General features: G+C 44.1%; 1 protein-coding gene across 1 annotated transcript in view; it reads left to right on the plus strand.

Annotated features, from left to right (window-relative positions):
* The window catches only part of KIF24 (kinesin family member 24), a 49,968-nt gene extending 22,533 nt beyond the window's left edge, over positions 1-27,435 (plus strand). Inside the window, exons 6-13 of the mRNA XM_073618226.1 lie at positions 6,068-6,155; positions 9,990-10,111; positions 12,701-12,806; positions 13,139-13,210; positions 13,795-13,904; positions 15,896-18,088; positions 25,760-25,853; positions 27,040-27,435. Coding sequence (XP_073474327.1) covers positions 6,068-6,155; positions 9,990-10,111; positions 12,701-12,806; positions 13,139-13,210; positions 13,795-13,904; positions 15,896-18,088; positions 25,760-25,853; positions 27,040-27,219 — 2,965 coding nt within the window. The 3' untranslated portion in view covers positions 27,220-27,435. The remainder of the gene's footprint in view (positions 1-6,067; positions 6,156-9,989; positions 10,112-12,700; positions 12,807-13,138; positions 13,211-13,794; positions 13,905-15,895; positions 18,089-25,759; positions 25,854-27,039) is intronic.
* The last annotated feature ends 463 nt before the right edge of the window (positions 27,436-27,898 follow it).

Raw genomic sequence — 27,898 nt, forward strand, 5'->3', positions numbered from 1 at the left:
GCTAGCAGCATCTTTGGAGCCGTGTGTATACCGCTCCTTCACTGCTCCTGCCCATTGAAATCAATGTGGCAATGCAGCTATACCGCCGGCATAGGCGCTTTGCGGTGGTTTTTAACCCTTTCTCGGCCATTGGGGGGTAAAACCACCCCACTAGTGGCCAAATACCGCTGCTAAAACGACGGTAAAGAGCCGCTTAAAATAGCGGCGCTTTACCGCTGCCGCCGCCCCTGCCCCAGTGTGAAAGGGGCCTTCGACCCCTTTCACACTGAGGCACTTTCACGCTAAAAAAAGCGCCTGAAAAAGCTCACAAAAACCTATTACCATTAAAATCAATGAATGCTGTCACAATGGGTCAGTGCGCTGGCAGGGCGGTGAAAAAATGCCCCTCTCCATTGAAATGAATGCAAAGCTCTTCAAAAGTGCCTGAAAAGCTCTTCAAAAGCGCTCGGTGTTTTACTGGCGGTGTGAAAGGGGCCTTACATGTAGCCAGTGAAGTGACTGGCCTCAGGTGCAACGCAGAGATGAAACAAATTCTCCTACATAAGTTGTACCTGGTTTATCTGCAGTCTTCTCTACAGCCATTCAAAATCCAGAATTTATAAAGCTTGTCGGCGCTTTCAGAAAGCAGGGGACGGGGAGCTGAAGTTGCACTCTACAGAGCTTAGCGAGAGCGGATTGGAGGGAAGAGACGCACCACCCTGCACACAGCAACAGAGTTGAAAGTGTAGATCACGGGCTGTGTGCTGGAGATCCCTCCCCTGTCACCATTTTTCTCTTGGTGTCAGGAAAACTTGTCAGAAGTGATTCATACAAATAGAGGATGGAGGCAGCAGACAGAAGTACACGCTATATAGGGATATGCTTTGTTCATTTTTCATGTCTGAGGTTTACAACCACTTTAACTTTGAGTCCTTTTTTAAATGCAAGCAGGGCAAGCATCAGTTCTGGAAAAATATGGCTTGTTCTTTTCTGCCTACAGCCAGAGGCTGGTGCACAGGGTCAAATAGATACAAAATAACCAGCCTACAGCACAGTTAAAGGATGCTGTCATGACAGCCTGAACAATGGCAAAGCCAGTTACCATGTGATACAAGCCTTAAAAAGTAAACAAAATTTCTGTACCCTCCCTGACAGGAACAGATCTCTCTTCATTTATATCTCATACACTGCCCCCTCCCCGACACCATGGGGGGGCGGTAGCAGCAGAGGTGAGTTGAGAAAGCAGTGGGTGGGACTAAGTATGGACAGGTATTGATTGATGACTTGTGAATCGGCAGTGACCGTACTGTTAGCTAAAAATACTGGCAGAACCACACTCCTGCAGTGTAGTAGAATCAGGCACAACTTGGTATTGAAATCTCTACTCTGAATTTACAGGTGCTTCTAAAAAAAAAAAAAAAAAAATATAATCAAAAAGTTAATTACAGACAGAGTGATATATTGCAAGCGTTTCTTTATTTTAATTTTGAGGATTATGGCTTACAGCTAGTGAAAACCCAAAATTCAGTATCTCAGAAAATTAGAATATTGCATAAGACCAATAAAAAAAAAAAAAAAAAGAAAAAAAAGAGGATTTTTAATACAGAAATTTTGGCTTACTGAAAAGTACAGTATCTCACAAAGGTGAGTACACCCCTCACATTTTTTGTAAATATTTGATTCTATCTTTTCATGTGACAACACTGAAGAAATGACACTTTTCTACAATGTAAAGTAGTGAGTGTACAGCTTGTATAAAACAGTGTACATTTTCTGTCCCCTCAAAATAACTCAACACACAGCCATTAATGTCTAAACCGCTGGCAACAAAAGTGAGTACACCCCTAAGTGAAAATGTCCAAATTCGGTCTAATTAGCCATTTTCCCTCCCCGGTGTCATGTGACTCGTTAGTGTTACAAGGTCTCAGGTGTGAATGGGGAGCAGGTGTGCTAAATTTGGTGTTATCGCTCTCACTCTCTCATACTGGTCACTGGAAGTTCAACATGGCACCCCATGGCAAAGAACTTTCTGAGGATCTGAAAAAAAGAATTGTTGCTCTACATAAATATGGTCTAGGCTATAAGAAGATTGCCAAGACCCTGAAACTGAGCTGCAGCACGGTGGCCAAGACCATACAGCAGTTTAACAGGACAGGTTCCACTCAGAACAGGCCTCGTCATGGTTGACCAAAGAAGTTGAGGTCACGTGCTCAGCATCATATCCAGAGGTTGTCTTTGGGAAATAGATGTATGAGTGCTGCCAGCATTGCTGCAGAGGTTGAAGGGGTGGGAGGTCAGCCTGTCAGTGCTCAGACCATACGCCGCACACTGCATCAAATTGATCTGCATGGCTGTCATCCAAGAGGGAAGCCTCTTCTAAAGATGATGCACAAGAAAGCCTGCAAACAGTTTGCTGTGGTCTGATGAGACCAAGATAAACTTATTTGGTTCAGATGGTGTCAATCGTGTATGGCGGCAACCAGGTGAGGAGGACAAAGACAAGTGTGTCTTGCCTACAGTCAAGCATGGGGGTGGGAGTGTCATGGTCTGGGGCTGTATGAGTGCTGCCGGCACTGGGGAGCTACAGTTCATTGAGGGAGCCACGAATGCCAACATGTACTGTGATATACTGAAGCAGAGCATGATCTCCTCCCTTCAGAGACTGGGCCGCAGGGCAGTATTACAACATAATGACCGCAAACACACCTCCAAAACAACCACTGCCTTGCTAAAGAAGCTGAGGGTAAATGTGATGGACTGGCCAAGCATGTCTCCAGACCTAAACCCTATTGAACATCTGTGGGGCATCCTGAAACGGAAGGTGGAGGAGCACAAGGTCTCTAACATCCACCAGCTCTGTGATGTCGTCATGGAGGAGGGGAAGAGGACTCCAGTGGCAACCTGTGAAGCTCTGGTGAACTCCATGCTCAAAAGGGTTAAGGCAGTGCTGGAAAATAATGGTGGCCACACAAAATATTGACACTTTGGGTCCAATTTGGACATTTTCACTTAGGGGTGTACTCACTTTTGTTGCCAGCGGTTTAGACATTAATGGCTGTGTGTTGAGTTATTTTGAGGGGACAGCAAATTTACACTGTTATACAAGCTGTACACTCACTACTTTACATTGTAGACAAGTGTCATTTCTTCAGTGTTGTCACATGAAAAGATATAATAAAATTTTTACAAAAGTGTGAGGGGTGTACTCACTTTTGTGAGATACTGTATGTCCATGTACAGTATAGTATGCACTCAATACTTGGTCGGGGCTCCTTTTGCATGAATTACTGCATCAGTGTGGCGTGGCATGGAGGTGATCAGCCTGTGGCACTGCTGAGGTGTTATGGAAGCCTAGGTTGCATTGATAGCGGCCTTCAGCTCATCTGCATTGTTGGGTCTGGTTCACCCCTTTTTTTTTTTTTTTTTTTTTTTTCAATCTTCCTCTTCATAATTATCCTACAAATTAAGGTCAGGTGAGTTTGCTGGCCAATCAAGCTCAGTGATGCCATGATCATTTAAACCAGGTATTGGTACTTTTGGCAGTGTTGGCCGGTGCCGAGTCCTGCTGGCAAATTAAATCCGCATTGCCATAAAGATGGTCAGCAGATGGAAGTATGAAGTGCTCTAGAATTTCCTGGTAGAGGGCTGCGCTGACTTTGGAATTGATACAACACAGTAGACCAAAACCAGCAGATTACATGACTCCCCAAATCATCACTGTCTGTGGAAACTTCACACTGGACCTCATGCAACTTGGATTCTGTGGCTCTCCACTCTTCCTCCAGACTCTGAGACCTTGATTTCCAAATGAAATGCAAGATTTATTTTAGTCTGAAAAGAGGACTTTGGACCACTAAGCAACAGTCCAGTGCTTTTCCTCCTTAGCCCAGGTAAGACGCTGCTGACGTTGTCTCTAGTTCAGGAGTGGCTTGATACAAGGAATGCAACAGTTGTAGCTCATGTCCTGGATACGTCTGCGTGTGGTGGCTCTTGAAACAATACCACCAGCCGTAGTCCACTCCTTGTGAATCTCCCCCAAATTCTTGAATGGCCTTTGCTTCACAATCCTCTCTCCTGCAATTATCCCTGTTGCTTGTTCACCCTTTTTTTTTCTCCCACGCTACCCCTTCCACTCAACTTTACATTAATATGCTTAGATACAGCACTCTGTGAAAAGCCAGCTTCTTTAGCAATGACCTTTTGTGACTAAGACCCCATACACACTATTCGATTTTCTGCAGATTTTTGTCTTCAGATTTACTAAAACCATATAATATGAGGTCAAATCTCAAGAGTTTCAATTTGTATGCAATCAGGCAGGCCCTTGCACTACGTGGTTTGAAGACAAAAATCTGCAGAAGATCGAATAGTGTGTATGGGGCTTTACCCTCCCTGTGGAGGGTGTCGATGACTGTCTTCTGGACAACTGTCAAGTCAACAGTCTTCCCCATGATTGTGGAACCTACTAAACCAGACTGAGACCATTTTAAAGGCTCAATGAACCTTTTACAGGTGTTTTGAGTTAATTAGCTGATTAGAGTGTGACACCATGAGTCTACAATAGTGAACTTTTTCACAATATTCTAATTTTCTGAGATACTGAATATTGGGTTTTTACTAGCTGTAAGCCATAACCATCAAATTTTTTTAAAAAAAGTGCTTGAAATATATCACTCTGTGTGTAAAGAATCTATATAATATATACTAGTTTACTTTTTTAATAGAATTACTGAAATAAATTAACTTTTTGATATTCAATTTTTTTGAGATGCACCTGTATAGATCTACAAGTCAACATACTAACAACTTACGAAGCCATCCACAACTCAGCCCCCAGCTACATGACTAACTTAGTCTCAAAATAGCAACCTATTTGTTTATTCCTCCCAAGACCTCCTGCTCTCTAGCTCCTTTGTCACCTCCTCCCATGCTTTCCTCCAGGACTTTTCCCAAGCCTCTCCTATCCTATGGAACTCCCTACTCCAATCTGTCCGATTAGCTTCTACTCTGATTTTAGATGAGCCCTGGAAACCCCTGTCTTCAGAGAAGCCTATTCTCCCCCTTATCCAACAACTGTACTTTTATTTTGTCTATCAGCTCATCCCCCACAGTTATTACCTTTTTGTATCACTTGACCCTCCCTCCTATATTGTAAGCTCTAATGAGCAGGGCCCTCTGATTCCTCCTGTATTGAATTGCAATGTAACTGTACTGTCTGCCCTCATGTTGTAAATGGCTGTGCAAACTGTTCACGCTATACAAATCCTGTATAAGAATAATAAAATAGATGTATAGTGTACGGCCATTTTGCACAGGAATGACTGGCTGTTGTGGAAATGTTATGAAGATGTATTTTAATATGTATTGTCACAGTGTCTCTCAGTGTTAGTTCTCCCGCAGCCTGCTTTAAAGAGCTGACTGGGGCAGACTGACGCTGGTTGAGATCCGTTTGGTAGTGAAAAGCTCCTTGGGGATGTAGAGAAGTGTTCGCAGAGTGGGGATATGTCCACCAGCGAAGAGCCCCTGTGCAATGCACAGAAAGATCGTCTGGGGGGATGTGTTCGCTCTGCAGGCACATTATCAGTTTAGCGGATATGCGCTCGTGTCGCCTCTGTATGTCTGATTAACATATTTAGGGTGCCATGAGCATACGCCTGCAGATAATCTCTCATCAGCAGGAATTGTAGTCATTGTTTCATTGGTTGCTGTATAAATTCATTTTTCCTGTGTTGACATTCACATCCTGCGTTGTTACATCCTGTGTTGTCACATCCTTATTTGGTCATATCCTGTGAGGTCACATCCTGTGTAGGAGATGATTGGCTGTTGGAGCCAGGACCTCCTGTTTGTAATTTCTTTTGTTGTCTTTGAATAAAAGAACCAGTGATCTGCTCGGCGGCAGTGATGCTGAGATGAGGACGTAAGTATGGTCATGTCTGTTTACTGGGGAAAGGGGGAGACCTGGGTTATTTAAAGATGCATTATACCATTATGGTGGAAGGGTGCTTATTAGTGCAAGAGTATAGTGGAATATCCACTACACTGGCGGATTAGACTAAATAACCTAATTTTGATTTCCATATCACAGGCTCTATGCCAGGGAAGACGGGAAACATGTTGTTCAGGTTGTGGGACTTCGAGAAGTTCAGGGGTATAGTGTGGATTTCCTGTTGGAGGTAAGTACTGTTATGGGCCTTACTACAAAATCCTTAAGAGATTCAATTTTTATAAGTCTGCATCAGCCAGCCTGCCTGCTGAGTATTTCAGTATTTTCATCCTGGTAATTGGAGTCAAGCTGGCCATAGTTTGATTGAAATTTGTCTGGTCCTTGCTGAAGCGGCCAAATTTCAATCCATCTATGGCCATTCCAGCTCAAGAGAAGTTGATCTAATGATCGGCTTTTCTTAACCACTTCAATACCGGTCACTTAGACACATTCCCGCCCAGGCCAATTTTCAGCTTTTAGAGCTGTTGCAGTTTGAATGACAATTGCGCGGTCATGCTACACTGTACCCAAACCAATTTTTTATCATTTTGTTCCCACAAATAGAGCTTTCTTTTGGTGGTATTTGATCACCTCTGCGGTTTTTATTTTTTGCGCGACAAATAAAAAAAGACCGAAAATTTCGAAAAAAAAAAAAGTTTTTTTTCTTTGTTTCTGTTAAAATTTTTTGTAAATAAGTACGTTTTCTTCAATAACGGGCACTGATACGGCGGCACTGACGGGCACTGATAGGCGGCACTGATAGGCGGCACTGATAGGCGGCACTGATAGGCGGCACTGGTATGCGGCACTGGTATGCGGCACTGATGGGCACTCATAGGTGGCACTGATGGGCACTCATAGGCAGCACTGATGGGCATTTGTAGGTGGCATTGATTGGTACATATGGATGGCACCGATGGGCACTGACAGGTGGCACCGATGGGCACTGACAGGTGGCACCGATGGGCACTGACAGGTGGCACTCATAAAACATATTGGGGGCATTGCTGGAACATAATGGTGCCAATCAGTGCCCATTTGTGGGCACTGATTGGCACAGATTGGGCACATGTGGATGGCCATGGGGTACATACTTGGCCATCCACATGTTGCCCCTTCCCTGGTGGTCCTAGTGGCGATCCCTGGTGGTCCAGTGTGGTGATCTGAGGGGGGGCTGCGCTGATAAACAATCAGCGCAGACCCCCCCCTGTCAGGAGAACCGCCGATCGGCTCTCCTCTACTCGCGTCTGTCAGACGCGAGTGAGGAAAACCCGATCAACGGCTCTTCCCATTGACAGCGTGATCAGCCATGATTGGACACAGCTGATCATGGAGGCTCTTTACCAAGATCGGTGTAGCGGTGTGCCAGGCTGACACACCGCTCCACCGATCACCGCGATGCGCGCCCCCGGGGGCGCGCGGCGGCATGTTATCCTGCTGGACGTCATATGACACCCAGTAAGGATAACAGAACCACTTCCCAGACGTCAATCCGCTATAGGGCAGGCGGGAAGTGATTAAACTGGAATGTGTAAACATTTTCATTTGATCAGCACTGATCAGGGTATTCTAACAGTGGAGGAGTCCCGCTGTCACAATACAGTAGCGCAGTGGGGAGGATACCTCCATCCACCTCACTTATGTGGATGGGGAAATCTGTTCAATTTTCTTTTTTCGATCATCAAACTGATGGGGGGGGAAGAAAATTATCTAGCTATGGCCAGCCTAAGGCAGGAGGGAGCCTTAGGCCCCTATTTATTTGTTTTACATTGAGAAGGTTTGCAATAGGCACAGAGAAGTCGCCTAATTTGCATTGTCTATAGTGTCATGGCCCCTCCCCATCAGACACCAACCACTTACAGTTGTATCCTTTTGTGATATGACCGGCAGATGTACAGCTTTCACCAAATGAACTATCCCCCTGGTTTACCAGAGAAGCGTAAGAGCCCATTTACGTGCTGCCTTTCTTGTGCGTTGAGCTCTCAACTGAACTGTCAAGCCATCGAATGGCTTGACACAATAACTGATGACATGTGATGGCAACTGCAGATCAAACGGAGGCTAAGATGGCAGCTTCCTTGGCCGTAAACCACAGAAGGGTTTAGTTTTGCTTTTAATGCAGGTTTTATTGAGTTATACACAACGTGGTGTAGTTTGTAGCACTCTTGCCTAGCAGTTAAAAGGGTCGCTGGTTCGAATCCCAACCACGAAACTACCTGCCTGGAGTTTGCATGTTCTACCTGTGCCTGTGTGGATTTCCTCCGGGTACTCCAGTTTCCTCCCACACTCCAAAGACATGCTGGTAGGTCAATTAGCTTCTGTTCAAAATTGGCCCTGGTATATGAATGTGAGTTGGGGACCTTGGATTGTGGGCTCCTTGAGGGTGGGGACCGATGTGGGTGTATTGGCCGCGCTATATGGGTACCTTTTTAAATAGGGATGATTGTAGACACGCACCCACACTCACTCAGGTTGAACTGGATGGACTGGTGTCTTTATTCAACCTTACTAACTATGTAACCTAGAAAAACAAAAACAACATAATGGCACTCAAGGAGATTGGTCAAAACCCAAAATAAAGGTTACAGGTCACAATTGCATAGAAGCCTACAGGCGCAATTCTTGCAGTACAGTAAAAAGTGTAACAATGAATACAGTCATGTTCCACATGCTACAGCGACCCATTGGCTCCCAGTAGTAGTTGAAATAGCAAAACAATTCTCCTGCACTTGGGTGATGGGTCTAGGAATGTGTGGTGCAGTCAATCCTTAAATAAGAAATGTCAATGGCCTTGCTACCCTCCTTAGAACAATGGGTGTTCTTGGAACTGTAACATATAAAGAAGAAAGGAGGGCGCACCGACCTTGTGCATTACCAAAAATAATTTTAATACAGGTAAAAACAGCAATGGTTATACTCACAAACAAACATGGTATACAAGTATTCAAGGCAATGGCAAATGGTTCCTCTTAGGTCAATATTGGGAACCAAAGATGCCGGAGGACTAGATGGCATTGCAGGGTGGCTAACGTGTTTCAAGGGAGGACCCTCTTCCTCAGAGCCATAGCGATGAATCGGGGTGCCCTCCTTTCTTTTTTATATGTTTGTAGTTAAAATAGCTCCAGTGCTAGTTAGTGGAGCCTCCAGCCAGTTAGGTGAGGGGAGTAACGATCAGAAACGTCAGGACCAAACTAAAGAGGTGGTCCAAGAGTCTAGAGAAGTACAGGGGGAAAAAGAAAGGAAAAACGGGTGGAGAGGCTATGAAGGAAAAGAGGAAACGAGGTAGATGGGAAGGAGAAGCAGAAAGAGAGATAAGGCACAAGAAGAGAACAGGCCGGATAAAGGGAAGGGAAGACAGGAGGCAACCAGGGTTTTTACAATGTTAAATCTGTTAAATCTGGTTTTAACCCATGCTTCCCAAACTTCATTACATTTCTGAGGGCAATTACGGCCAAGATAAGTAAGTTTATTCAGCGCCAATAGTTATTTACCAGTGAGTGCCACTGTTGTACCGTACGGGGATCCGACACTTTCCATCTAAGGAGGATATATTTCCTAGCTTATTACAATACATACAAAAAAGGAACAATCGTTTATGGTGAGTGGTTTCAATAGTATCACAGATCCCTAGCAAGAGCGAGTCCTTAAGCACCACCAGCCCACTATTTGTACTAACATCAGCTACTACATCTCTCCAAAATACCTGCAGAAGAGGACAAGACCAAACCAGGTGTATGGACGTACCTATTTCAGTACCACGTTTTGGGCAGTAGAGTCAAAAGTGTTATAGATGGTAGATAATCTCTGGGTGGAATAATATACCCAGTGTAAACATTTCAGTTGTAGCCAGCGATCTCTAACTCAAATCATAAGAGGAAGATATTGTTGGATACCCTTTTCCCAGTCCCCAACACGTGGCCCACTTTTACCAGCCCATTCTAGTTGCCAATGACTTCCTCAGAACGAATATGATTGGTCTAGATTTCATGTTATTAATAAATGGTGACATTCTTTTCTGTTTTAGATGATTGCAAAGGGCAGCAGGGAACGCAGTACAGGCTCCACCGGTGTGAATTCTGACTCCTCCCGTTCACATGCCATCATCCAGATCCAGATCAAAGATGGCAGGAACCGAAAACTTGGGAGGTGAGTAGGGGTGCAACGGATCAAAAAACTCACGGTTCGGATCGTTCCTCGGATCAGGAGTCACGGTTCGGATCATTTTCGGATCAACAAAAAAAAAAATCTCCCCCACTGTAATATCCGCAATCTCCCCCACTGTAAAAATATATTGTCAGGGCATTGCAGAGTATTGTCAGGGTATTGAAGGGTATGGCAGAATATTGGCACTGCTGCCATCTGATCTCTCCCCTCCACTGTACAGATCAGTACACGGAGGGGAGAGAGGAACCGGCGTCATGACATGACGCCTGTTTGTTTACAAGTGATCGCTCCGTCATTTGACGGAACGATCGCGTGGTAAACGGCCGCCAGGTGTACCAAGATGGCCGCCGCTCCGGAGCTAGGCCGAAGCCGCGGTCTTTCCTAAGGCCGAGGCGGCGGCGCGCTCCACAGAGCGCATGTGTGCTGATCCGAACAGGCTGAACCGTTCGGATCACGGATCAGTGACGATCCCTTGCACCCCTAGAGGTGAGACTATAACCTCTTCTGTACAATATGCTGTTCGATGTACAGTATCTCAGTCTTTGTGTATCTTCAGATGTTGAAATATTGTGTATAAAGCCACATGGACCAAAATTTGAATGGTTCAGCAAGGACCTGCCGAATTTCGATCTGTGTGTAGCCCTCCCTGTTAGACAGATGCTGATCGTTTGTTAGATTGTCCTCTGAACAGGACTGCTAAAAAAAAAAACCTTGTTTGATTGGCAGCTTTCCGCCAATCAACTGCAGTGCTGATCAGTGTATTGTGACAGTGGAGAATCCCTGCAGTCAGAATACGATGTCACGGCTTAGGGGATTCCTGCAACCAACCAGCTTGCTTGTGTGGATGCCGGAATCTGTTCATTCGTTTTTGTTCAGGCTGCCTCCTGAAGCAAAAATAAGAGTTGTGTGTATCCAGTTTGAGGATACGGAAGTAAGTTCCAAGTTGCAAAATGTGTCTCTAAAGGGTGAGGATTCATTCTTAGGGGAATTTAAAAACACTTTTTTTTTTTTACCAAGTGCTCTCAAGTGTTTTTACTGTATTTACATTACATATCCTTTTTCTGCATTTATCTTATCACTTGTGCAGAAAAAAAAATGCATAAAGGGACATTGTTTACTTTGTCCTATGGGCAGAGTGACATACTTCTGAGCAAATGCAACACTAAATGAACAAAAATAAAGTTTAAATATTAACAGTTAAAAAGTAGAAATCGCAATTTATTATCAGAAAAATGGGGGGGGGGTGTTAAGGTGTTAATTAGAACTGATTGGGTTTAAGGTAATAAATAGGAACATGTTTTCTTTTAAGAAAATATATAATTTTTTTTTTTTTTAGTTTACTTTTAATGAACAACATGTACAGATCAAATATTACCCTTCGATCGGCATATAAGTGAAACAGAATGACAGTGGTACTACTTTGTACATTTGAATCATGCTTCTGAACAGTGTTTATGAACACTGTTTGAAAACTCTGTTTTTGACATCAGGGGCTACAGCTGCTAATGCTGGTAACGGTGTCAGCAAAAAGGGGGGGGGGGGGGGGGTGGTGCAGGGAATGCTAAGGCTCCATTCACACTTGTAAGACTCCAAAGTTGTGCCGACTTTGGAGTGCAACTTTGATACAACTTTGGAAGGGTGCAACTTGGATACGACTTTGACCAGTGATAATGGACAATTGTTGCATTGTGTAACATTCAGGTATGACTTTGATGCAACTTCTGAGGGTTAACATTGAAGTCTGTGGCCCTGAAAGTCAGACCAAAGTGGTGCTTGAACTACTTTTAAAGTTGCTGCAACTCTAAGTTGCGCATATATGAATGTTATCATTGAAAACCATGGGGAACGACTTGTCATGCAACTTTGATGTCCAAAGTGTGAATGGAGCCTAAGTACTCCCTGTGTACTTTAAATTCGTTTTTTTGGGGGGGCATAAGTAGCACACCTAATCTCCACCTAGATATAGAGCCCACCCACCCATCCTGACTCTGTTTTAGCATAAAACAAATCGCCTTTCTTCCAGAAGTTGCTGTGTGCCACCCTGAATCATTGGTGAAAAAACTTCTCTACATTGGACACATCCGTGCAACTGATCCCTATAGACTTCTACGGGACCTTCTACCAAGGCTGGAGACACTTTGAAGACTGTCCCATAGAAATCAGAGGATCAGTTGTGCAAAGAAGATTTCACCATGGGATGCAAGGCTGTTCAACCGATTAGGCCAATTTAGAAGGCTGACTCAGGTAGTGCTCCATGAAAGCATGGGGGGGGGGGGGGGGGGCACTGAGACCAAAGTGGTCCCTCCGTCCTCCAGTGCATGTTCAGCCCCTGGGCCGCACAACGGCATTGATTTGTTATGGCGGCTGGTATAGACTCAGTGCTGCCATGTTCCTGCAGCAAAAAATGGCCGCCCCCAGTATAACCAGGAGAAAAGTGTAAGTGCATTTTCCTCTTAAATCCTGTGTGTAAAATATCAGTGTGCATAGAACAGGAAGCCGGGTTGCCTTTTTTTTTTTTTTTTTTATGTTGAATCAATCTATTATAACATCTTCTTTTGTCTACCTTTTTAGAATGTCCTTTATTGATCTGGCTGGAAGTGAGAGGGCAGCTGATGCCAGGGAATCTGACAAACAAACCAAAATGGAAGGAGCAGAAATAAACCAAAGTCTCCTTGCTGTAAGTGCATGCAACTTCATCTCCAGACATGCAACACAAACATGGATGGATGGGGAGACCCGTTCTTATCCTGAACACGTGTACTGTAGGTGGTTGACCAACAGAGGCCACTCTAGCTGTTCACTTGATGCCAGGGGTCCATAGCCTTACCTGCGCACCACATCCAAGGGTTTAAATTCCCCAGACTACTAGTGATACAAGTCCAGACGGACAGCATAATATATATATATATATATATATATATATATATATATATATATATATATATATATAATTTGTATGTAAACCTGTCTGTATTCACCAGTAATAAAGTATTTGTATTTTCTCATCAGCTAAAAGAATGTATCCGGGCCTTGGACCAGGAGCAGGCCCACACCCCATTCAGACAGAGCAAACTGACCCAGGTGAGATTTGTGCAGAATGAAATTTAATCCAGCTTTCCCTTACAAGACCACTTAGGCAGCAGCCGCCTACAATTTTATAGTTTTGACCATAGTTTGACCTTTTTATAGTAGATTTTAACCCCAAACTAGGTGGCATTTATTTCTCAAAGCACTCTATCTTTTCTAAACAAATTACAATGTTTCTTTTTCCCATCTTGGTTCTAATGATTTCCTATTTCAGCAATTTCCTGTCTATTTGCACTTGCTCCACATCAATTAATTGCCCTGAATTGGTTTCCTGACAATCGAGGTGCTGTACCGGCATAATATGTTGGTACAGTCACCTGCAGTCTTCTCTAGCATTGCATGTGACAAAAGTGATACTCGGGAGCACAATTGGGAGTTGACAGTTATCAACTTATAACAGGAAGTGCCTGGAAATGGACCTCCATGGCAAGATCACCGTGTAATAGTTTTAATTAAAAAAGCTACAGGTTTAAAAAGATTGACAAGATCTTTTGAATTTACAATAACATGCTAAAATTTTAGCACAAAGACGAATATTGATAGACCGTTTATCATCATCACTATTCTTTTCCACCTAGGTACTAAAAGATTCTTTTATCGGCAACTCAAAGACCTGTATGATTGCTAACGTATCGCCAAGTCACGTAGCAACTGAGCACACACTAAACACCCTACGATATGCGGACAGGTAAGTGGTCACATACATCAGCCACCCACCTTTTATCTGAGGAAGCCTTTTCTGGAAACCCATTTTTCCTAACCAGTTAAGCTTGGAGAACTCTTATATCAGCCTTTCTCAACCAGTGTGCGGTCAGAGGTCCTCAGGTGTGCCGCGGGATCAGGGGAGAGAAGGGCTATGAGATGAGCCTGATCTCCCAATCCCCCGCCGAACTGTACATCGGCACTGTGAGAAGCTCCATCAGCCTCAAAAGTAAAAGGGAAGGGAAGGGGAATGTGCTGTGCTCTCTGCTTCCCCCTACAGTGCAGTACCTGGCTGAATGAGGAAACTGGAAAGGTACTGTGCTAGATTTGTTTTAAAAGGGCTTTATACGTGTGTGTATGTATATTACTTTTAATCCTGACCCCCCCCCCCCCATTACTGTACCATCAGAACTGCTTCTGTAGGGCTGGTTTGTGATGGCAAGGACTGCTGCTCTTCTGAAAAGCAAATCATGTGCAGATCGCTTTTCAGAGGCATTTGACAGTCAGTAAAGAGGCAATATGTTGCCTCTTCACCACCTGTTTTAAGCCTGTAAATGCAGCATCACTACACCGCAAACGTGCAATGCACACAGTTGCGGGGTAGTTGCAGTGCAGCTACATTCACCCTGGGTATACCTCCAGCTGTGCAGCCACAGCATGTGTACACCCCCGGCTGCTGCCTCTGCAGCTAAACGGGGAGAAGTTGGGGGTGGTAAAAACCGCCCCTCCAACCTGACATGAACAAGCTGTGTGGTACCCCTAAAGAGCAGAGTATTCGTCTGTGTGTCAGGAACGAGCGCAATTTTGCATGTGTTCCACGACACACAGTAACGTGAACCAAGCCTTGGACTGGGTTGCCTCAAAACTGAAAATACTTTTCAAGGGCGCCTCGACTGGAAAAAGGTTGAGAAACGCTGTTCTATATTATAGTTCTGATGTTCAGATCACTTGTGTCATTTAGAGGGATAGAGTAGGGGTGGGTTGGAGGGCACCAAATGCCCATACAGTGGCTGGGCACTCTGTACTGCAATGTGAGAGAAGGGATCAATCCCTTCATGACGCACAATCATTCAGCCTTTTTATACGTGTTTGAAAGCCATATGAGTCCACAGCAGCCAGATTCACATTTTTATTCTTCACCCTCCGTTTCCAGGACAGATTTCAGATTGATTGGTGGCAGTGGAGCACCACGTTTCTTAAAAAAAAAAAAAAAAAATCAACTTGATAAAAGTCAGTAGCCTGAGGGTGTGGGGATCGGGTACCCACTCCCCCCATCACAGGTCCCAGAAGACTGCATTCGCAATGCGTAGCGCAGTGCAGCTCGCACATGCGCAGTGGGCACTCGGCTTTGAAGCCGCAAGCTGTCACAGCTGGATTCCCACAGTTAGGATGCTGGCCCCGGGGACAGAAGACAGTCCCCGACGCCCCCTGAGGTGAGCACAGCACTGGATGCTGGTACAGGTAAGTGTATGTTTATTGAAAGTCAGCAGCTACAGTTTCTGTAGCTGCTGACTTTTAATTTTCAGAAAACCGACTGGAGCTCTTCTTTAGGCCCCTTTCACACTTGTGTGACTTGGGACTGCAAAGTCGCATGACAAGTCGTACCCCATGATTTCCAATGAGTGCCATTCATATCTGTGCAACTTCAAATCGCACCAACTTCAAAGTAGTCCCTGCACTACTTTAGTCCAACTTTGATGCGAGGCCGCAAAATCGCACGACTTTCAAGTCGCAGAAGTGTGAAAGGGGCCTTAATGTTCTTGTAATTTTTTTCATTGTGTTTTTCTGAAGGAAATTTCACTTGGCCTCTTAAAGCCCAACCTGGAGTTGGGCTTTAGGAATCCGATACCTCAAATGGTCCTACAAGTTCAAGTGTCTTAGGCAGATTTTTTTTTTTTTTTTTTTTTTTTTTTTTTTACCCAGGATCCTCCATGATTAAAATTCAAAATAATTACTGACCTTCTTTTTTATTTTCAGGGTAAAAGAGTTAAGAAGAGGAATAAAGAACACCCCAGCTTGCACTAATCGAAGCAGAAGCTCTTCTTGTTTGTCTCCAAAACGGGTTCAAAATTCATCCTCCGTACTGGGTGAAAAGATCTCCCCAAAAAAAGTAAAACTGGGTGCACAATACTCCTCTACCTCAGTCACCGCAAAGGCTAAATCCTGTCCATCTGTCTTCCATCCCACCAATGTCCCCCTGTCCTCGACCCCAAAAACCACAATCAAGCCAAATAATGCAAAAAGTTCCCCCAACCAAGCTTGGCTTGCCCACACCACTCCAGTGAAAGGTGTCCTCAGACTGGGACATAACGGTACAAAGAAATGTGATCAACAAGACAAGGCTCCTGCACAAGGGAATCCTCAAGATAGTAAATCAGATGTGGAAACAGAATTCAAAGTTCACTTCAACCACCATCGACACCTAGTGCAACGTGTTCAACCTGTACAACCAGTACAGAAACAAATTGTCCCAAGGACTGCAATGCATTTTGGGGAACAGAACCCAAGACCAGGGGATAAAGTCTATCAGAAGACTTGCAGTGAACTGAGTAATATTCCAGAGCAAAAAGAGAGAGAGGAACACTTAAGACATTTCCACCAGCAGTTCCAAAACCCACCTATTTTCCAACAAAAGCTGCATTATCGACCACTAGAAAAGATATTGGACCTCTATAAGCCCCAAGAAGTTATTGTTGGCCACATCAACACTTCTCATCATGAAGGACTACCTCTGGAAGACCCTGATGATAGTGATTTTAGCGAAGACTCATTTTCCTATGCGTCGGCCCAGAAGAAAGGGAAAAAAGGAGAGCTGGTCCGTGAAAGGCTTTCGTTCTTCCTTCACCAGAGTTCTTCGGGAGTGGAAGATCGAAAGTCAGTAGAAAGAGGTCAGGGTTTAAGCTTTAATGATTCTGAATCTCAGGAACAAAAGCAGGGCATAAGGTGTGACTGTACAGGCAGTTGTGGGTTTTCGGAGGAGAAACAACAACATGGCCACCAAAATGTATGGGGTTCTGAAGAGGACCCCACCAGTGCATGCGACTCGTCAAATATCAGCGATGCACCAGAAAAACCTTATTCTTCTCAGGAGGAACTTCCAAACCAGCCGAAGAAGAAATGTGAGCTCCCATCCAAGAGCAGTCCTCAGACAAACACTTCTAGTGATTTTGTTACAGAACAAGAACCACAAAATAGATCTTCCCCTCTGATTGGTTCTCGAGTAGGAGGAGCTATGTTGAGCAGAGACTGTTATGGGGAAGCTGTGAACAATTCTTCAGACTCCTCTTCTGCAGTGATGGCTCCTCTGACAGTGTCGCTGCTCCAGGACAACTGGTCTATGGAGTCTGCCCAAGACTTTCGACCTCACAACTCCCCTAAATCAATGGGTGCTTCAAAGATTGGCAGTTTTGAAAAAGCTTCTGCTCTAGAGTCCCAAATCGATGAGCAGTCTATAGAAAAGAATCTCTCGGCCCTTGTAAAGAAAATGCTTCATTATAATGAAAGTTTACAGTTACAAAACTCTCAGCATGACAAAGAGTGGTGCCTGGCATCCAAAGATGAATGCAAGCCACCTAGCTCTATAAACTCGCCATCTTTCATGGCACATCAGGGATCATATGAAGGAAAGTCCTCAAAACCGGCAAATATGGGACTTTCACCAAAGAAGTTTGATTTTAGCATCAGTGACTCATCTGTGGACTTTGCAATCTCCACATCAAATGATCAGATTGGTCGATATGATGCAGATGCTGAGGAAACTGCAGCAAACTTTCAAAGATACTGGGCTTCGCCTGTTTTATTCAGCAGGAAAAATCCTGGAAAAGAAAATGACCAGAAAGAGATTTTATGTCAGTCACCCTCAGATCCCTTTACTACTTCCAACACGCAATCTGGTTGCAACCAGCCTGCTTCAGGGAGCCACAATCGACGGCAAGAGTTGAGTGTTGAAGACACTGGTTTGAGCAGCTTAGAAGACTCATTCAGGTTCCCCTTTAAGGACAGTAAACTGGAACATATTAAGAATAAACTCCTGAAATGCATATTGGCCCATCAGGGTAATAAGGAAGACGAGATAAGTCTCAGGAATTCCAAAAACAAAACCACCTCCAGTGGTCAGTTATCATTGTCTCAAGTGACCGGTCAAAGCACAAGAGAGTTTGATAAAGCACAGTAAGTGAACCGTATAACAAAAGTTTTCTTATTTTATTTGTTTGATATTGTTCTGATCTGCTAATATACCATAAGAGCAAAAAATCGTTTATTGTTCAAAATCATTACCTGTATTTTAACCACTTCAATACACCCAATACAGGGCACTTATACACCTTCCTGCCCAGACCAATTTTCAGCATTCAGCGCTGTCACACTTTGAATGACAATTGCGCGGTCATGCTACACTTTAACCCAAATAAATTTTTATCATTTTGTTCCCACAAATAGAGCTTTCTTTTGGTGGTTTTTGATCACCTCTGGTGTTTTTTAATTTCTGCTAAACAAATTAAAAAAAAGAGCGAAAATTTTGAAAAAAAAGTTGTTTTTTTTGTTTTGTTTTTTTGTTTCAGTTTCAAAACTTTGTAAATAAGGAAATTTTCTCCTTCACTGATGGAGCTGCACTGAAGGGCACTGATAAGGCGACACTGATGGGCACCGATGAGGTGGCACTAATGGGGCACTGATGGGCAGCACGGATGGGCATTGATGGGCACCGATGATGTGGCATTGATGGGGCACGGATAGGCGGCACGGATGGGCACTGATGGTACTGTTATGTATGGTACTGATGGATGCCAATCAGTGCCAAACAATAATGACTGCCAACAAGTGATGCCCATTGTGGGCACTGGCATCCATTGTGGGCACTGATTGACATCCCTGGTGGTCTAAGGTGGCACACCTGGTGGTGATATCTCTGATGGTCCTAGTGGCGTCCCTGGTGGTCCAGTGTGGGCATCCGCGGGGGGGCTGCGCTGATAATCGATCAGCACAGACGACCCCCCCGTCAGAGGAGCAGCCGATCGGCTCTCCTCTACTTGCGTCTGACAGACGCGAGTGAGGAAAAGCCGATCACCGACTCTTCCTGTTTACACTATGATCAGCCGAGATTGGACACAGCTGATCACGTGGTAAAGAGTCTCCGCCAGAGACTCTTTACCGAGATTGTAGTTGCGGTGTGTCAGACTGACACAACGCAACAACAATCGCCCCCTGGGGTGCGCAACGGCTTAATATCCTGAAGACGTCATATGACGTCTCGTCAGGATATTACAACCACTTTGCCGCTGTCATTTTGCTATATGGTGGACGGCAAGTGGTTAAGTACTGCTAGTATAAGTACATCTAATTCCTCGGCCAAGTGGGGGCAAGTGGTGTACATGTGTTAAATGCAGAATGAGATGACCTAATCGGTCTACTGCTGCTCCTTTATTGTTCACTAGGTGAGGGTGTGTTCATGACTTTGTACAGTCAAAATCAAGGACCTAACTGTGCTGCCTGGCAGGCATACCTAGATCACTAGACCCAACTTCACATGATTACAAATCCTATGATGTGTAAACCGTACATGTAACTGCTTGCCTAGAGTGGAGCTTAAGGCTTGTTAGCCTCTTAATTAGCTTCCAGTTTAGAAAGAGGTCAATCATATTCCAGTGTGCAGAAATCAAATTGTCTGTCTGAGCCCTGTCTGGGGTCTGGCTCAGAGACCAGTAGCTGTAGAGCGGTTCAAAGGTAGTAAGCTGTAAATGTACAAGCAGACCACCCCCTATAGCGCAGGGTCTAAGCACTAAACGGTATTTACCAAAGCTCCTGATGGTGGAGATGGGTTTTGCTGCATGTTATTACCAGGTTGAGGTCCTCAGGATTGCCCAACCAGGAGATCAGCAAGCCGGGGCCTGGTAGTAGATATAACAGGTAGGGATCAAGCAGAAGAGTAGTCAGTAACAAGTAATAGCTGGACGTGATCAAACGGAAGCGTAGTTGATGAACAAGCCAAGGGTTGATGAGAGAAGTTCATTGAAAGAGCAAAGGGTTCAAGAGAAACAAGACCCAAGATAGGGTTGTCCAATGAGTCAGACAGGGAGCTGTTCAGCATCCCTGGTGGCACAGCCAGAGGAGCCACAGCCAGACACCACAGAGGTTGCAGGTTTGGACCAAGGTCCCGACACAAATGTTGTATAGAAATAATTGTAGCTTCAGAAAAAAAAAAGCTTGAAGCAGCCGTATGGTATAGGCGCCAAATCCATTGCTGTCCCCTTGTTTCATTGTTAAGTGAGTCACTGCCCTGGAAGAGGTCTACAGGAAGAAAAGCTCACTGCATGTTACACTATACAGCCAAAAGTATGTGAAACTCTGACAATCACACCTGTATGAACTTGCTGGACATCCTATTGGAAAACAATATGCATTAATATGGAGTTGGCTCTCCCTTTGTGCTATGACGCTTTCCTTTTGGCAAGGCTTTCCACAAGATTTTGGAGTATATCTGTAGAAATATTAATCCATTTAGCTGAAGGAACATTTGTGAGGTCAGGATCTGAGGATAGTTGTGAAGACCTGGCTCACAATTGATGTACCAATTCATCCCAAAGGTGTTCAGTAGGGTTGAGGTCAGGGCTCAGTGCAGGTTCCTCTACACCAGTAGTTCTCAACCCTGTCCTCAAGTACCCCCAACGGGCCATGTTTTGGGAATTTCTCTTAGATAAAATAGCTGTCCAAAATAACAAGCCAATGACTCGGATTTAAAGCACCTGTGCAAGATGAAGGAAAAGCTGAAAACATGGCCTGTTGGGGGTACTTGAGGACAGGGTTGAGAACCACTGCTCTACATCAAACCACATCTTTATGGAGCTGGCTTTGTTCACAGAAGCACAGTCCGGCTGGAAAAGAAAAAGCAACAGTGCAGCGCTTATATAAAAAACTATATACTTTCAAGTAAAAGTTAACGGTGTGCTATCAAACCCCTTCTCTATTGCTAATGGCACTAGACAAGGCTGTCCCCTTTCCCCCCTATTATTTGCCCTGTCCTTGGAGCCTTTTTTATGCACCATTAGAGCAAACCCAGACATAACAGGGCTTCAGATAGGTAAATCCCATTGCAAAATTTCAGCATATGCAGATGATCTTCTATTCTCCCTAACCAACCCCAGAATCTCTTTGCCAAACCTCATGCAAGAATTTAAAATCTATGGAACCATGTCTCACTTAAAGATAAACTTCTCAAAGTCAGAAGCAATGGGCATATCTATTCCCCCCCCCCCCCGACACTAAGGGACTTACAGTCTAGCTTCAACTTTAAGTGGACGGATACAGCCCTAACATATTTAGGCACAAAGATCCCCTCTGACCTGTCACGTACGTTTGACCTGAACTTCCCACCCTTGCTGGTTAAAACCCGGATTTTGCTAGAACAGTGGAATGCAGGTTTTCACTCCTGGTTCGGGAGATGTAATCTCTTGAAAATGTGCGTCCTACCTAAATTTACCTATCTGATCCAAACATTACCTATTCATATCCCATCCTCATTCTTCAAGAAGGTCCAATGCCTTTTCACCAGATTTGTTTGGGCTCATAAAAAGCCCCGTTTGAAACATTCACAACTCACGCTTCCCAAAGGAGAAGGGGGACTAGCATTACCTGACATTCGCCAATATTATCTTGCTTCTCACCTAGGACGAATACTGGACTGGAGGAGAAATAACACAATTAAACTCTGGGTCCAACTGGAACAGTCCCAAACATTGATACCTTTAAAGAGTGCATTATGGTGTTTTGACGCCCTCCCACCTAAATTGAGGTCACATTCTTTAATAGGTACCACCCTGAGACATAGCTACCAAACAGCTATGCAGACCTCCCTTACAACAAAAAACTCACCTTTACTTCCCATCCTTGGCCACCCAAACTTTACTCCGGGATTACATACAGTGTACTATAACAATCTTAGAGACTCGGGTAGAGATCGATCAGCCAAATTTATCATTGGAGGAAAATGGCCATCTATACATGACTTAACCAATCCAGCAGGTGACTATCATCTCTGTTTCTGGAAAGCTGCCCAACTGCACCATTTCCTCCACTCCCTACCAAAATCACAAACGTTTGTCCGCCAACTAACGACGTTCGAGGAGCTCTGTTCGGGAGAAGGCCCATTAGCCCATATTCTGTCCCAAACCTACTCACTGTTAATCTCACCAAACAGACAACCCCCACCTCCCTACTTGGCCAGATGGGAGAGAGACCTGAACTGCTCGTTCTCAGTAGCACAGCGACAACGTATAATCACACTTGCCCTCAAATCTTCACTCTGCACTAAAATTCAGGAAATGAACTTCAAGCTCCTCACCCGTTGGTACCTGACCCCCTCCAGACTACAGAAATGTTTCCCTTCTTCCTCAAACCGGTGCTGGCGCTGCGCTGAGGAGGAGGGAACTCTGATCCACATTTTTTGGGCATGCTCAAAGTTAAAGGACTTCTGGGGAGAAGTCAGACGGATAACACAAAAATGCACAGAGTATACTATCCCAGACGAGGCCGCATTTTTTCTCTTTCACCTTTCCTCGATCCCCATCAAGAGATATAAGAAATCTCTCACACGTCACTTGCTCAATGCAGCGAAGACGTGTATTCCACTTTGCTGGAAACAACCCTCTCCGCCAGCCCTCTCGTTGTGGCTGCGGAGAGTGGAGGACATAAAGCATATGGAAGACCTGATCCTAACTGCTCAACACAAACAAGAAGCTTTTAAAAAAACTTGGGACATCTGGAATGCATTTATTTATTCCGAGGAAGGACAACGCTTACTTAGCTCATAACTTCTCCCCCATATGTGTTGAGTGAACTCCGCTGAGGTCAGTATACTGGTTTGACTACCGCCATGTCTCCTTCTTCTCTCACCTTCCGCTATCTCGCTATCACCTTTCTTTCTCCCTCTAAACCCTTTCCCTTATCCTTCCCACCTTTTCTCTGGTCTAGGGACTTCGGTCCCCATTTTTCTATAGAAACGTGGAAAAAGTTGGGGGGGGGGGGGGGAGCTGTAGAGATTAGCACCCCGGAGCTGTAGAGATTAGCACTTTGTCTCGGGTTTCTTTATTCTCTACCTGAAATATTCATATACTCGGAAGTCTCAGGCATAATTATGTACTGTATCATACTTTGTACTAATTTGACCCTTGTATAAAGACCATGACAAAGTAATTTTTGTTTATGTATTTGTGTTGGGGCCCCCACCCCTGTTTGGAGTTGAATAAACTTGATATTTGAAAAAAAAAAAAAAAAACTATATACTTTCAAAATTGTGATGTCTGTCATAAATACCATATGAGTTCCAATTATAACCATCACAGTTAATATTTTAGAACATAATAAATATGTGAAACACAAAATAGAAAGAGCTAAGAACGTGACCATAAAGTGTCCAAAAGAAAATGACTGGTATGAGCAGTCAAATTATCAGTCCCACATTACGTGATGGAAGTTGAAATTTTTATAAGGTAGTCAAGGTGACACCATCCACTCTAATGCAAGCCTTACCAGAATGCTTGTGACCCCCTAATAGGAGTGGTCGGTGAATGCTTATTAAAACAATGAAGCTGACATTGTGGAAAAGCATAATCTTAAATGGAAAAGCCCAAAATGTGTCAAATGGTTAAACCACAAACTCCTCTGTAGTTAATAGTGTCTTTACATCAATCCAACTCAACCCAATGGAATCAAAGCTTGCAGTAGGATACCTGTAGCAAAGAGAGGAGAGACAGACAAATCATGCTTAGTAGAAGCTTTGCTTTTCACTAAGCATGATTCGTCTGTCTCTCCTCTCTTTGCTACAGGTATCCTACTGCAAGCTTTGATTCCATTGGGTTGAGTTGGATTGATGCAAAGCCACTATTAACTACATAGGAGTTTGTGGTTTAACCATTTGACGCATTTTGGGCGTTTTCCAGAGACACAGAGAGACATCAGAGACACAGGTCCAGATGATAGCTGATGCATTTCGCACCTTTTAATGGCACTTAATCATAGCTATGAGTAAGCGCCATTAACGGTGCAAAACGCATCAGCTATCATCTGGACCTGTGTCTGATTGATGTATGGATCAAGCTTTATTTAGTAAAGGCATTATTTTGGAGTGCGGCCGTCCTTTTTTTTCCATTTTCCTGCTATTTGACTTTGCTGAGCCGGCACCCTTCATCTCCTATATACTAGGACGGTGTGAACACAAGCGATACCACCTGGAGTGGTAATTACCTTGATTTGGTGTTTTTAGAATTTGACTGCTCATACCAGTCAGTCATTTTTTCTTTTGGACACTTTCTTCTTCCTCTTTTTTTTTTTTTTTTTTTTTTTTGTGCTTAAAGTGACACGTTTATTATGTTTTATATATTAACTGTGATGGTTATAATTGGATATAAAGCGGGGGTCCACCTATCTATCGTTTTTTTTTTTTTTTTGAGTTCATTCACAAACTTTTCTTCTCAGCATTACATACTCACATATTGTGTGTAATATGTCCGCCTGTGTCAGATTTCGTCGGAAAGAATAACTTATATTATTCACTGCAGGCAGCTTCCATCTTCATTGTGGGCATTTGAAGCCCACAAGCATTTATTTCCTGGATGTGGTGAATGCTGTGCTCCCAGCATTCACCGCTCATTCCCGCACATGCTCAGTGGCATCCTGGGAAGCCTGAGACTAGCTCCCAGGAGTCTGGGAGAGGCTAGAAACACGCCTACTCCCACGGGAGGAGAACCAGGAAGTGCAAAGAAGAATAGAAAAATAAAAGGTAATTACGGCGATTTAAATTTTTTGAAACGCCATGTCAGCATCTAGGCAAGGAAGAGAATACATACAGATATTGTTCAAAATTTGGGTGGAACCCCGCTTTAATATGGTATTTATGACAGTTAACATCACAATTTTGGAAGTACCGGTATTTTATTTCATATAAGCGTTGCACTGATGTTCTGTATTTTTAAGGTGAATGCCTGGTATCAGGGTATAGTGCCTAGCTGCTGTTTTTTTGTTGATTATTTTGCTTGGGTGAAGATTTTTGCTAAATTTATTGGAACAGAAAAAGGCCTTCCGCAAACAGTTTTTTCACAGGTTTTAAAGGAGCACAATTGTCTAAAATGTCTTTGTATGTTGTAGTATTAACAGTACCTTTTACTGGAAACACCTGAACGCCACCACTTTTGGAGAGGAGTTACATACTTTTCATATTAGGTAGGTGACCACCAACCTTTGCCCATATAGGTATATGTAATAGTCAGGTGTCAACCAACTTTTGGCCATATAGATAGGTGTGATGGTCAGGTGTCCACCAGCTTTTGGTCATATAGGTAGTGGGGGTGAGCTTAGATGTGTTGGAACGTGTCTTCGCTATCCTTCTAGGGAGCTGCCAAAGCCGACAGCTGATTGTAGGTGACGGAGGCATTCCCTGTCCTGCAGCTGCACATTTACAAGGAGTGTGTATAAGTGCAGCTGCAGAGCGAGGAATGCCTCTGCTGCCTATGATTTGCTGTCAGCTTTGACAGCTTCCTGGTGGGATAGCTCAGGTGGGTTCTGACTTGTATCCAAACACGCCTGAGCTCATCCCTGATAGGTAGGTGTGATGGTAAGCTGTCCACCAACTTTTGGTCATATAGGTAGGCTTGATAGTAAGGTGTCCACCACCTTTTGCCCATATAATGTAACTGAGGCACTTCCTATATTTCTTTTTTACTACAGATTACCTGTACAGCAGCAGATTTCTAGTAGTAGTCACGAAATGTTGCTTAGCCTGTGTGCCATGAGAGCTATGCCTGGGAATCCATTTCTTCCATCTGTAATGGAACCTGCTCTTTCTTCTAGGCAACTACTACTTCAAGCACACTGCAAGCATATAAAAGAAGTATCAGCCCTGTGCTGCCAGGAAGAGGCGCTGCTGAGCTGTGTTTCTACCTCTGTAAGTACATTGTGGATGTTTTGCATTTGGGGGGAACCTGTCACATAAACATTCTAGAGTCATCATTATGAGGCAACAAGTGCAGCCAGTGGACTCCTATCGTTGATCAGCAAATGTAACATATGTGCCAAAGTCATAAAACACACCTGACCGTTTAAACCAGCTTTGAATCTAAGAAAAGACCGCATGGATCATGGCAACCAACAGTTTCCAACAAAGCCATAAATGGTCCAGACGTTTGGTTTCTTTGATCCATTTGGTCATTTTTGTGATCGACGTTAGTTACATATGACCTAACACCTGCCTGGTACGTGGCTAGCATTTTTCAGAGTTTTATATAACGCGCTGAGGCCACACATAGCACACTTGTAATTGTAATATTGTTCTGTGAAACCTCCCTCTTGTACTCCAGTTTGGGTGAGATTACAGCAGGCCTTTGAGAAGGCGGTAAATAAAAACAAAAAGGCAACAACATGCTTTTACTGCAGATTACTCTCACAGACTGGAACCCAGTGCTCTGGCCCAAGTGCCTTCAGACCATGGCAAAAATTCACCAACACAATAAAGCCAACTACTCGGTATATCATCTATTACAGTGATTCTTTATTGGTTACATGATGGGATACAACAAGTAACAGGCTAACGTGTTTCGTACCCGTTCATCTGACATGGCGCAGGTTTCATCTGAAAAGTTGGTACGGTATTTTTTGTATCCCACCATTTTTAGGTCAGGACAGGCAAGCATAATCCAGTAGACCATTCTGAAGTCAGGACAGGCAGTGGGTAATCGTAATTCAATAAACAGTTTGAAGTCAAGTTCATGTGGCAACCAAAAAGAATAGTTTGGGTGCAAAGCAGTGGTCAGCAATGAGGAATCGATAAGTTGGGTAACACAGCAGACAGAAAATGAAAGTGAGGGAGCTTGGTAGCTTGTGATGTTTTAAATCTGGTGCCTGAGAAGTACAGCTAATCAAAGCGGGGCAGCCAGGAGCATGTGACTGATGGCCAGTCCAGCAGAGGAGGAAGGCTGAGTAGGTGGAGCAACCCACTGGCTAGTAAGAAAACCCTGCATGGGTTGGTAGGAGCGCGAGACTTTCCTAACAATATTTGTTATAATTGCACAAACATTATTGACGGCACAGACTGTTCTGGAGCCTAATATAATGCAATATATTTCTTTTTTCAGGATTTTCCAGAATATGTGAAAAAGTTGGATGAGATTTTACTGCAGAAATCTAAGCACATTGAGAACCTCCGAACCCAATTGCAGCTGTTTCTGGACCTTTCCCCTCCGGAGCTGTCATCTTTGTCTTCTGCCCTGGACCTCAGCGGGCGGGGCGATGCAGAGCGCCTCTGTTGCTCATAACATTAAATATTTTACCATCCCACTAGGCCTTACAAGAACTTGGCTTCTTCAACGGTTCGCACTCTGGGGAGACAAACCTTTTTCATTAACCCCTTTTGAATACATTGCTACAACAGACTGTCCTGCCTGAACTTAAGAGGGAATGGTCAGAGACTGGCCTACAGGAGTGGTTGGAGACTGAAGCCATGCTGTAGGAGACCGTTTTGGGGGAGGGGGGGGGGGTTGGAGACTGAAGCCATGCTGTAGGAGACTGGGTGACATGTTACATGAAACCGCTAGATTTCTGGTATTAAAGGTCCTTTACACATCAACACTCCCGCCACTGACTGCAGCCACACTTCAAAACACTAAAGAGCTCCACGTGGCTCTTGGGCTGCAGGTTGGACACCTGGGCTTTGATGTCCTAATACCGTGGGCATTTCCTAATCCTGAACATTTGGTGTGGTGTGTTTGGAGTTGTCGCCATTAGTTGGTCTCATACAGGCAAAACATTGTGGGCAGGGGGGGTAGGGTGTTCTGATTGATCAGTCAGTGCCTTTTTCATGCTCCTGTGTCCTTGCAGCAGAGCAGGTTTTCCAGCTGTCTTTTTGTAAAGCACATTAGCGCACATCTTCAGGGTTACAAAACTTTGCTCTAAGGACAAAATACTGATGTAGAAGATGAAAAGCTTTCCTGGTAA

Source organism: Aquarana catesbeiana, linkage group LG01, assembly GCF_042186555.1.
Source record: "Aquarana catesbeiana isolate 2022-GZ linkage group LG01, ASM4218655v1, whole genome shotgun sequence".
In the NCBI taxonomy this organism is placed as follows: Eukaryota; Metazoa; Chordata; class Amphibia; order Anura; family Ranidae; genus Aquarana; species Aquarana catesbeiana.